The sequence below is a fragment of the Pyxicephalus adspersus genome, chromosome 3 (assembly GCF_032062135.1).
Source record: "Pyxicephalus adspersus chromosome 3, UCB_Pads_2.0, whole genome shotgun sequence".
Lineage (NCBI taxonomy): Eukaryota > Metazoa > Chordata > Amphibia > Anura > Pyxicephalidae > Pyxicephalus > Pyxicephalus adspersus.
Genome location: NC_092860.1, coordinates 105,235,296 through 105,248,085, shown reverse-complemented (window position 1 = coordinate 105,248,085; position 12,790 = coordinate 105,235,296). Strand labels below are relative to the sequence as shown.

Sequence of the window (12,790 nt, the reverse complement as noted above, 5' to 3'; positions counted from 1 at the left end):
AATAGGAATCCCTATACATTATTTTACAGTTTATAAATAAATAAAGCAATGTGAAGATGAATACCTTGGTGGATCTAATTAAATGAGTGTAATTTATTTTGTACTGTATTTTGCTGTGATCCGCAAATTCAAGGCTTGGAAAGTTTAATATGTGTGTTTCAGCAAAAGTTTAAAAAAATGGATCAGTGATACAGTAGCTTTTAGGTATTTTTGGAACTGCATTTAAAGGTAAACTTTCACATTAGAATACTATAGGATCATGTTGGCTTACTATAGTCACCCTTACTAGTAGTAGTGACCAGTCCAGTAAGGTGAAACATAATTGAATTGGTTTAAAATTTGGAAGCTTTAGGACTTTTTACAAAGAACAGCATCTGATATTGTTTTTCCTTTATCTCTGTAACTTCTATTTTGCATTGGAAGCGGTAGGAATTCTCTCTAGTTGGTACATGGAATACAATAAAAACACTTTTTATTGTTTTCCACAGCTAGCAAGGAGAGTGACCTTCACTGACTGAAAAGCTCTAACTTAGCAATCTGCAGAGTGACCACTGCTTCCACACTGGTCTAGTGAATTGTTCTGCAGCACACTGGCAGAGGACAAGCAAAAGTAATATTTAGATAGATAACATTACCCAAGAAACTAATAAAAAAATAAGAAACAAGCATAAACTTACAAAAATAATAATCTACTGTTTATGATACACCTCAGGTTATGGAGACTAAAGTAAACATTAGTGATGATTGTATAGTTTCCAATGCAACTGGGTATCAATTCCATTCAGGTATTATTCCAGATACAAACATTAGGATCAAAAGATCAGTCCACTATCATTCGTTTTATTTACAAATACAGTACAGTCATGGATAACGGACTAAACCGGAAGGCAGAATCTGAAGCTCCTTCAGCAGTATACCACTCATATTGAAACATTGTTGGTCATATTAAAAGTAACTTTGTATTTTAATCATCTATTCTTATGCATTATGCTTTATGGGACAAACCCTATGGTGCTTATCATTTACATTTTCGTTTTTTCTTGGGTTTTATCATTGGTTTATTTTCTGAAGATTGAATAAGAATTTAATAATAATAAACCGTGAATAAAAGTAACTATTTACCATGCTTTCTGATGAAATCAGAAAATGAAGAATTGAAGAAATGAAGAAATCAGAAATGAAGAATAGCAATAAAATTATATAGAATTGAGAAAACTGTAGATAGCTGGTTCTCTAAACTCCTACCACTCCCCCCCAAATGCCTGGCTCTGTGCACAACAATGAGGGATAGACACCATATGGTCTGTCCCGTGCAATCAACCAGGCGCAGCCCAAGGAGATAATTCCGTCTGTCACGAAAAATATTTGCTGACTCACAACGGAAACAGGTCTTTTTTTAAAACATTTGTGTTAGCTGCAGGTCTTTGGTTATAAAATGTTGCATGTTGTTTTTATACATTAAGCATTTCATTTTCATTGCATGAACTAGGTTATGGGAATTTTCTCGTATAAATCAACAGAATCTCTAGATAATATAAAATTATAAAATTGTATTATATTATATTTTTATATATTTTATATTTTAACAACAGCAGTAATATCATACCTCACTCTTATCTCATTTAAAACAACTCTTTCAAGTGGCAATGTTTATCCGAAGTGCTTTCCTAATACTAACTATTCAGATTAGGAACAACTCACTGGTCCATAATCAGCAAGCAAAACTTCTGCTCTAGTCTGTCCCAGAAGACCAACTTATTCCCCTGTTAGTCATGATACCACAATCCGAACTCACATGGCATATAGCAAGAAGATAAACCAAACTGTCATTGAAAGACTTTTTTTAATTCACATTTATTCATTTATTACCATATGTAATATTCTTTATGTATGGAATTTGCGGGACAAATAAATTAATAAGTCTTAACAAACTTAGAATGTAGGAACTAACAAAAGGTCAAGAGATATGTCATGGAAACATATCCAAAAAGTTAAAACTCTTTAAATTGAAAGAATCAAGAATTGCAGCCATTAGCCAAATAAAAAAAATTAGATTGACCTTACTTTTGATGGACATATGTCACTTTTTCCTACAAACATCAGTGGCCAAAGGTAGTAATTGGAGATAAAGGTGTAGGTTTGCCAGGTGACTTTTGCCAAAAGGTACAATTTCCATATCAATTGTAGCACTGTATAGCCTACCTAGATGGTATGGGAAATAAAGAGTATGATAGCTGATTAGTTAGTTAGTTGATGAAGCACATTATTTATTATTACATGCTTTGTGTATATGCTTGGGGAATGAGTTGGTTCACTTGAAGCAGACTAACATGGTGGCTCTTGGCCAGCAACTTTGGGGATACATAACACTTACATTGATTTACATGGAGTTTGTATGTTTTCAGTACTCATGTGGGTTTCCTCAAGGTTGATTGTCTTTCTAACTGGTAATCGTGTTGATAGGTGGCTTCCTCCAGATTTCCCCTGGGCATGTATGAGTGAGGTGGGGCCATTACACTGAGAACTTCTTTGGTGGACCAGAACTAATTAATGAACTAAATGTACTAGATAAAGCACTAAATAATATTTTTGCTTTGTAAATGCAAGGGGTACATATCAGTTTACCTACTTTTAGGTAATATCAGGGTTTTTGTGGGTGCCTTTATGGCCCTAACTATTAATAATAAAAATGATAATTAGTGAATGTCACAGTTGATAGAATACTTCCTAAAATGTGCATAATTTGAAAGCATGGTTTGTTCGGTTATATACTGAAAATGTGAATGAAATATTACATATGTTAACAGACACTGCACTATAGACTGTAGATATGGATTAATGCTTGGAAGCATCAGCTTGAATATTTTAAATGCTTTATCCTCATCATGTCAGAAATAATCACAGAGATTTACATTGGACTGACAGAAATGATGAATCTCAGAAGGCCATGGCTCTGTTGCTTCTAACACAATGCTTTCCTTATAGGAAACTCCTATTTTTTTTAAAGTTTTTTTTTGGATTTTAGTGTGATTGTTATTTTTTTGAAGTAAAGTTATCTTTCATTTGTAATGCTTTTGAAGCTTTATGTATAGTTGTTATTTTATATGTACTGAGGGAACAGTCACATTTGCTGATTACAATTGCAGGGTTTGGTTTCTGCTTAGTATTGCTGCACAGTGAGAATATTTAGGGCTGTGGACGAGAGGACACATCCAGCAATGACTTATGGGGGGAAACAGTACCAATCAGATAGAATTTTCCAGCACTTGATCACTTCTTCCCTCAGTGAGTTGGAACAGTATAAAACTCACTGTATGTTCGCCAAATTAGTTGAACTGAACAAAAACATGTCTATGGCTGCCTTTAGATGTTAGGTACATATCCCTAAGTTATAACATGTCTTATCCACTATTATTTGTTATTCTTGGTTGTATGACTACAAGCACTCATCGGCCAATAACTGTTATTATAACTTAGATAAACAAGCTTATTGTCAAACTGCTTTCTGCACCAACCTTGTAGCAGCTTTAACCAAAGAAATGGCTTCTTCTTACTTCTAAGGGGACCCATCCCTGCTCCTCATTTTCTGGTGCTCCACTGACAAAATATAAGCAGCCATATTGGTAGCCCCTTTTAACTTACTGGACAAGTTTTTATGCAAGCTGTAAAGCCATGTTGAAGCACAGCACACAGTATACGATAAACAGCATCTAGGGTATGGAAATGTAATCAATCTGTCAGTGAATTGCTTGTTATACAATATACAAATCAGATTTTCATACACGTGGTCAGAGCTGGACAAGTTTGCTACACATCACCAAAAGATTTATATCATGCCACAGCTGATATATTCCACTTGAATGTTGGCAGGTACCCCCTCACTTTCACCAACACACACTTAAAATTTAAGTGTAAAAGGTCTTTTTTCATTCTCTTGCATGCCAGATGTTCCCAGTGCAGCACCCCATGAAGAAGGAAACTGGTAGAAACAAAACACTGACTCTTATTTGATCCAGACATACTCTTTCTGTGTTCAGATCAAAGAAGGGTTGACATTCTGTGCCAAGAGAAATACCATTGCTGACATCCTGCTAAAAATGCCCATTGCCTGGAAGACACGTCTCTGACTTTATTACTTGCTGATTTATGGCCCTGTAATATGGATACAGTCAGTAAATTAAGCTTTTCCTTGCTTACATGCTTGTTCTGGGTCACTGACTCAGAAAGTATTGAAACCATTGGGTTTGCATGACTGCTACACAACTGGCATTTTCTCTCAGATAAAGCTGTAGTGATGTTTTATTTTTTGAGCAAAGATTCATTTTTAATAGTTAATACTTATAAATGCCGATCTTTACTGAGGATGCTAAAACGCAACCATAGGAGATTAGGTGTCAAGATGGCTTATAGCTATCCAAAGGTTTTATCAATGTAATGTTTTGTGTTCTTTTCTTCATAATATATTTTCTTTGTTGCTATTATATATATTTTTTTATCTGGAAGTAAAGTGGATAAATAAAACTATTACAAATAAATGAGCCTTAATGAAGACTGACTTGCAAGTACTTGTAATCCATTTCCATTTAAAGATGGTTGTGTACAAGTGCTAAGTAAGTGAATGTATGCGCTCCAGCTTTTATAATAATTGTCATGCCTTCCATAGTAATAGAAATGTTTTGATTTGCTTGTGGGTCTGTATGTTATTTTAGCCATTCTAAACATTAGAGGATAAACAAAGCAGCAGCCTGACGAATTTGCTTTGTCTATATAGTTAATCGGTTTCCTGGCAACATTTTAGACCTCCGTTTACAAACAATAATAATGAGAAATCATTGCAAGGCCCTATCAGACATCTATGACATGGCGGTATTCTCTAAAGGCATAAGGTGCTTTCATAAAACAGCACTAGTACCATCGTATTTGACCTTCAGCATGGAATTTAAACTTCTTTTGTAACACACTTATTGGTCACCTTGGTAACAGATTCAAGATCACAGTCATTTCAGTTTTTCTGTATTTAAGTCACTTCCTATACATTTGACAAATCTATCAAATAGCAAGGAATGGAGGATTTTGTTGTAAAGTAAAAAGAATAGAAATATTTCTAAGTAAATATGAGTGGAATTATTATATTTTACTGGAAAACAAATACGGGAGAGATAGATAGATAGATAGATAGATAGATAGATAGATAGATAGATAGATAGATAGAAAATTATGAAGCTCTCTTAAAGTGGCCTCACGTATTACAGCTTTATCTTTCAATCTCTTCTTTACAAGAGCTATTTAAAAAATGTTTAAAAATCTATTTACAGATGTAACATTTGTGTAGATCCTCACACAACATACATTATTATTATTATTATTTTTATTATTATTATTAATAAACAGGATTTATATAGCACCAACATATTATGCAGCGCTGTACATTAAATAGGGGTTGCAAACGTCAGACAGATACAAATATTAACACAAGAGGAGAAGATGACACTGCCCCCAAGAGCTTACAATCTAGGAGGTGGGGGAAGAATCACAGGATGGGAGATATGTAGTGGTGGGAGGTAGTGAGGGTTTTAGAAGATAGAAGAAGATGGCTAGGCAAGTTTTTGAGTGCTCTTTTAAATGTGCAGAAAGTAGGAGCAAGCTAAATAGGACGAAAGACCATTCCAGAGAGTTGGGGCAGCTCTAGAAAAGTCATGGAGCCGTGTGACGAGGTTATAGATGTTTGTAGATCTAAAGGAGATTGTACAAATCAGCTTTATAGAGATCATAGACAGAAACAATCCACATTTTAGTGGTCACTGTATATCTTTAGATCCACAAACAGAACCAACATTCTGGTTTTGTAGCACCATTCACTGATATCTGAAAAGTCTATACTTACAAGGACCAATCAGTGGGAGATGAACAACATGAATCAACATATTTGCCTCTTTGGTTCTACCCACATAAGTATCTTTCAGGTTTGATTTTAATCATATGGGTGGGTCCACCTTGGTCACTGTATTGAATGCAAAACCAATCTGCTTAGTGGGGGTGCTGATGAAAATAAATTATCAATTGATAACATCAAACTGTTAAAACTGTTTACTGATCTAAGCCCTAAGTGGTGCTAGCACAGTGCTCCTCCTAGCTCCTTCACATGTGCCAAAAGAAAGGACTGGCATCATGCAAAAACATTATTGCTCCCAGTTTAAAAGCTGACATGTTTCTCCTAGCAATGCCCTAAATATAGAGTGATATCTGTCATTAGGCCCTTATTTGATGAAACATTCATAGGGGAGAATCCATGTGAAGACCCTGTGATTTTGCAATAGAAACAATAAGGATTTTACATGATCTTCCTTTGCTTTTATAGTGAACATTAAGACAAACGTCTTTGCTGCTGTTGAGGTTGATGGCATAGATACGAACATTTGAATTGCTCATGTTTTTGTGGTTTTGATCCCTGCAGGAAATCTGTACTGCTTCCCAGCATACTGATAGTAGAACAGTTGTTGGGGAAAGATACCTTACCTGACTCTACTAGAGTTTTAGGCATTCAAGTAGAAAATGAAAAATAATTTACATGCTAATGTGAACAAAATGTGACACATTGTCAATGAGCTTCTGTATATTTCTGGTCGACCATCTGGTAAAAGTCTACAGCAGCCAACAAGGTTGTTGATAGATACAGGTGTAGCTGTAAGAAGAAAAGGACAATTAGGAGAAATGGGTAGGCAGAGTGAAAAATTAGGAATTTAGGGAATACTGTATATATTAATTGCTGGTTAGCTACCCAGTTTTTATATAGCGATCTCCAGCTTTGGTTAGCTCATAAACCATGATCAGCACTGCAGTAGACAGCTTCACAAACAAAAACGAAAGGTAGCAATTGTTGAAGACTGTGGAATATTTACTGCCCCCTCCCAAAAAAAAAGAAATTCTAAGCATTTGCCAATAAAGAAGCTATAACATCAGAGAACCTTTTATAATGAGATTCTTTCCACTAAGAAGTCCATAAATCAATTAGTCCCTCTTCTGAATGAGGGTGAATGATATTGTGGATATGCCCTAAAACTTATTATTACTGACCACTGTCATTGATTTTAGTTAGACAGTGGTTTTAATGTATCTTAATATAAAAAGTACAGTCCTTGCATCTCTTGCCATACACCCACCTTACAATTCATTTTGGGACCAGTGGAAATGTAATTTGCTAAATGATTATCAGCGTTTGTCTTGGTAAAGTGTTCAAGAAGACTCATTTGAATCCATTAGGATCACAGTCTATAAAAGAAATGCAGACATAGTGCTTCACACAGGAGGAATGAGAATGTGCCACTAAGCTGTTTTACATGATTGTCTGTGATTGCCTACCAGGTAGACGTCTTATATAATTTCTATGAAAATTGCAAATCAATTAAAGCAGCCCCAAGGTCTATGCAGATGTTTCACTGCAAAATGAGGCAAAATACTCCCATGCAGTAGCTCTATTGTTACATCTATGTTGCTTTCTTTATTGTAACTAAGAATAGACCAAAAATCTCAAGTGGTACCTGTTGTTATAAAAGGGTTCCTTTTTTATAGATATTTTGCATATATTTTACATTTCACACAGTTACAATTCTGGAAACAATTATTATTACATTGCTTAGTCATTTATTTAATTCTTATAATTTAGATTTCATTATCTATAGCTAAATGCCAGGACTCCCTGTTAGCAACTGGCTTCTGAGATCTTCATGATTTGTATTCATTGCCCACTTTAACACTTGTCACCCCTGTCTCCTATTGCTTTCAGTCTGCCGAAGTGCCAAAGCTCTTTCCACTTGGTTTTACCATTTCATCAAGTGGCCAGAAAACATTAATGTCAGCCCTTCCACTTACCAATTTAGATGTATTTATTATTTAACGGTGACTTTCTTTTTAGTCCAAGTGATAGCTGCACTTTTTAACAAAAGTAAATTAATACACAAACATGATTGTACCAATCAGTGCCTTTTTACCACTTTTTTTTTCCATGACACAGGGTTTCAAAATAACATAGAGTGCAATGAATTTAACATTGTAGCAAGCAGCTTGATAGGGCAGGCTCACAGTGGTGGTCCATCACATGAAGTTTAAACCATTAACTGGCATGGATGTGAGATATACAGTAGAACAAAACTGCTTGCTCATTTTTCTTGTGCCAGTGGTATTTACCCTGTCTGGAAGCTGAAGGTTGCTTCAGCAAATTTAATTCTGAATTGATTTGGTCTGCAACTTACAAGCTGTTTGGACATCCATTCATAAAATGTACTATACTCACCCACACCTCTGCTTCTGATTTATTCACATCTTGGCAATTTACATTGTTAGCTGTCTATCACATCAGTTCATAATAACTGGCAGAAACTGTAAATGGAGAAAAACTGAGTATAATATGCTCAGTCAGGAACACTTACATGTTTAGTTCATGGTTGAGTGTCCCAAAAAAAGAAGACCAAGGGCTCTTTGTCCTCACTCTCTCAAACACAATGGTTGAACATTCAGTGAGCACTTTTGTAGAGAGGAGTCAGAAATTTCTCCTAATCATTGCTGCTATGAGTTTGAACCAGTTGCTTAATACAAGGACTGGTATGGTTTTCCTCCCGATATTTTAAAAGCATTGTGTTCAAGAAATAGCACAACTATCTTTGTGCTGATACCAAATTTTGTTTAGGTCCTATTATGAATTTTTTTCAAACTGTAAAATGTTTGCACCATTAGGTTTTTTTTTTATTAAAGTAGCAGTACTTTACTGAATAGAAATATACAGCTAGAATAGAAGAGAATGTTATCTAAATGAACTACAGAAACACGTGAGTGCAATCTGCCTTGATACCATGCTGATCATATGCATTTGTTGCTTATTGTATTCTAATAATTTTTGCTAATCTGTTTCAGCTCGGAAGTCTAAAAAGCTAGGCAAATTAAAAGGAGTCCATGAAGAACACCAGCAGCCTCCTCCACTTCAGCAGCCACCTGCACAGAGTCCAAAGGAGGAAACCACATTCACATCCCTACCGAAAGACACTTCTGTATCCACAAACACAACTATAGTTCCAATTATTTCTGCTGTGTCCCCAGGACTTGCACTGTCAGCAACTGTGATACTTGAAAATATAGAACCAGAAATTGTGTATGCAGGATATGACAATTCTCAGCCAGACACAGCAGAACACCTTTTATCCAGCCTCAACAGGTTAGCTGGGAAACAGATGATCCAAGTGGTCAAATGGGCAAAAGTGATTCCAGGTATGTAATGAATTTTGTAGGCAATCGAACATACACTATGCTTTTTATTTTGAATGTGTATTTTAAAATATCTTAGGTAGATAGCTGCTATAAAAACATTTATAATACCATCATCTACTACATGCAGAAATCATGATACCATTGTATAACCTAAATGTAATAATCTGTTCAATCATAAAGCAATTTTAAGTACTTTTCAAGTTTTCCTGCCATTGTTCAGTTGTCAACCATTAAAATGTTTTGGTGTGGAAACACTGTTGGCTGCCGTTAAGGTTCAAGACCCAATACTCCCAGAAGATTGCGTTTACTGGTTGATATGTGGGGCTTAGAACTCTTAAATTGCTTTAGCAGATAGTGCCCTTGTAAGTACACATAGAACAGATAATCATTCTGTGTTTAGTTATCAGGGTAGAAGTTGAAAATATCCTGATAGATGACAGGAAAACCATTTGGCTTGATGTAGTCAATAAAGGAGGTATAGTTTGTAGTTTTGTTTAAAAGACTGTAGGCTTTTTTAGACACACAGTACTGCTTCACTTTTTCACTGAGGCTTAATGTATACATTTATTCCAAATATTAAAATATGTCTCATTAAATACTCAATCCAAAAATGGTTTGATTTCGGACTCTCTTCCCTTTTTTCAGTATGCCATAATTGGCAATGGAAATGGTCTCCAGTCAGTGATCTACAGTAGGCACCTGTGTTGTCCTATTCACAAGTAATAACAAACTCCTGCATGTTCTAAACCACACTACACTTACATACCTTTAATTCAGGAGGTAGACAGATATGTTCCATTTTGTCATTTTTCTTGAAACCCTACATATGTTTTAAAGCAAAGAATAGGAATTATAGCACAAATGTGTAGATATGTGTATCAAATTTATACATTAATTTGTATTCTGAAAATGTATTCCTGAAAATGCAATGATATATTGCCCAAAGTGCAGATACAGCTGATGATTTTACTATTTTTTTTATATGCCAAGAGGTTCTAAAATACAATTTTTTTCTTTAATCTAACATTTGTTTGTGTTGCCACTAACAGTGTTACACTATTATTTATTCTCCCTTTATTAAAGTTAAAAATACAAACACTGTATGTTGATTATCTAGGTGAGACCCCAACAGTGACAAGTTGAATAAAATTGCTGGAGTCATCCCCATTTTACTCTTATTAGCAGCAGTAGAACTGGGAAGAGGTTACATAAAAATTCATTTGTTTCTCCCCGCACAACATGAACCATTGCAGCATTACTGTAAAGGATTGCTGAGAATTGTGAAATCAATTTTGTTCTCCTATATGTGCTGTTTCAGGCTGTCATTTCAAGAAAATTTCCCTTGGTTTTGGAATCTACACTTTATGCCTATTTACTTAAATACTGCAATTACTGTTATGTCTGGTGCTTAAAGAAGTACTCCACACCAAACCTTTGAATCTGTTCTAGTAAATCAGGAAGGCCCCTTCTTTTCATTGCATGTCCGTTTACTGAAGAGAAGCAAATCACTGTTTCCATTGACAAAATTTACCTGGTATTTGCATATTTCAATGAAAGCTCTGATTCCATTACTAGACCTCTTCATATGCTGTCTTAGTAAAAAGGCAAACAGACTTTTCCCAACTGATTATCATACTGCGATCTGAAATGATCATACATGGATTGGGGTTTGATTCACTAAGAAACTAGATAGTGCTTACTTTGCATAATAACTGTTCATTTTGTTGCACTGTTGGGCAAAAAAAATCCAATTTTTTTAAAACTTACCTGATTGAAATAAACACAACTTTACCTTAATCAATAACATGCTCTACTGATATATAATGAAATATCCATCAAAAACCTGTCAGCTGTGTAAAGCTAGGGTTCCATACCACAGTTATGTCTTTATAAATATATCATTATACATAATATCATTAATTTTTGTTTGTTTCAGGATTTAGAAACCTGCCTCTTGAGGACCAAATTACTTTAATCCAGTACTCCTGGATGTGCCTGTCGTCATTTGCCTTGAGCTGGAGATCCTATAAACATGCAAACAGCCAATACTTGTATTTTGCACCAGACCTGATATTTAATGAGTAAGTTTTCACCAGTAATTGCTGTTCAATATACTTATATAGACAGAAATTCAGAATCCTATCCTCCTTAGATGTAGAAGACAGATAGCATTTATCAAGAGTAGCACAATCATGTGTACTAAAATTTTACTCAATTTGCTCATTTGCAATTTCTGATAACTTAAATATTCACCTTCTAGGCCACACCTGTTGAACTTCTGTCAGAACAGATCAACAAACATTTTTTCCCAGCATAGATGTTGGAGGGCCAGACCCTTCAACTGAAACAAAAGTGGCCAAAAGGCAATCCTGCAGAAGGAAAATTGGAATGGCAATATATTCTGTAAGAGGGTGTATTATTATACATAATAGGGTCCCTAGTACTATAAGAAGGCAGAATACATTGGAAAGGTATGCAGAGTTATACAGAGTGGAGCTTCCTAATGCTAGGAAGAAGCAGCATGGGCTGGGGGCAGGGTACATTTCAGGGTGCAGTAAAAGGTACAAATAATGTAGTATAGGGCAGTGTTTTTCAACCTTTTTTGAGCCACGGCACATTTTTTACATTAAAAAAATCCTGCGGCACACCACAATCAAAAGTGTTACAAAATTACACTTTGTAGCTAATTCTCGCCTTTAAAAATAAACAAGGCGCTTGAGCTACCTACTGCCACCCACTGACATGGAAGAGTATTACATTACTCTGCCAGTCACTACAGCACAGGCACTCGACAATGATAATTGGATAATTTCCCACGGTACACCTGAAGATCCCTCACGGCACACTAGTGTGCCACGGAACAGTGGTTGAAAATCACTGGTATAGGGTATGTAGAGTGCAGTACAAGATCCAAAGGATTCAGTACAGTGTATAAAAAGTGAAGTTCAAGATACTTGAGGTCCAGTACAAGATACTTAGCGTGCAGTACAGGGTCTGTAGGATGAAGAACGGTGCTGTAGGGTTCATTACAAGGTCCATAGTGGGCAGGACAAGGTTCATAGGGTGCAGTATAGGCTATGTAGAATGCAGTACAAGGTCCAAAGGATGCAGTACAAGGTCCAAAGTGTGCAGTACATGATGCTCGGGGTGCAGTACAAGGTACAGTATGTAGGCATGGGCAGCATGGTGACTCAGGGGTTAGCACTCCGGCCTTTGCAGTGCTAGCTCCCAGGTTCGAATCCCAGCCAGGACATTATCTTCATGGAATTTGCAGATTCTCCCCATGTCTGCGTGGGTTTCCTCTGGGTACTCCAGTTTCCTCCCACATCCCAAAAACATGCAGGTTAATTGGCTTCTCCCTAAAAACTTAGACTACATTAATGACATATCACTATGGTAGGAACCTTAGATTGTAAGCTCCTTTGAGGGACAGTTAGTGACTCGACTATGGACTTTGTACAGCGTTGCGTAATATGATGGCACTATATAAATACTGTGTAATAATAATAATAATAGGATGAAGTATAACATC

General features: G+C 35.8%; 1 protein-coding gene across 3 annotated transcripts in view; it reads left to right on the top strand.

Annotated features, from left to right (window-relative positions):
• The window catches only part of NR3C2 (nuclear receptor subfamily 3 group C member 2), a 203,590-nt gene that overhangs the window by 159,429 nt on the left and 31,371 nt on the right, over nt 1-12,790 (top strand). For all 3 annotated transcript variants that reach the window (XM_072405896.1, XM_072405898.1, XM_072405897.1), the window contains exons 5-6: nt 8,908-9,258; nt 11,195-11,339. In XM_072405896.1, coding sequence (XP_072261997.1) covers nt 8,908-9,258; nt 11,195-11,339 — 496 coding nt within the window. The remainder of the gene's footprint in view (nt 1-8,907; nt 9,259-11,194; nt 11,340-12,790) is intronic.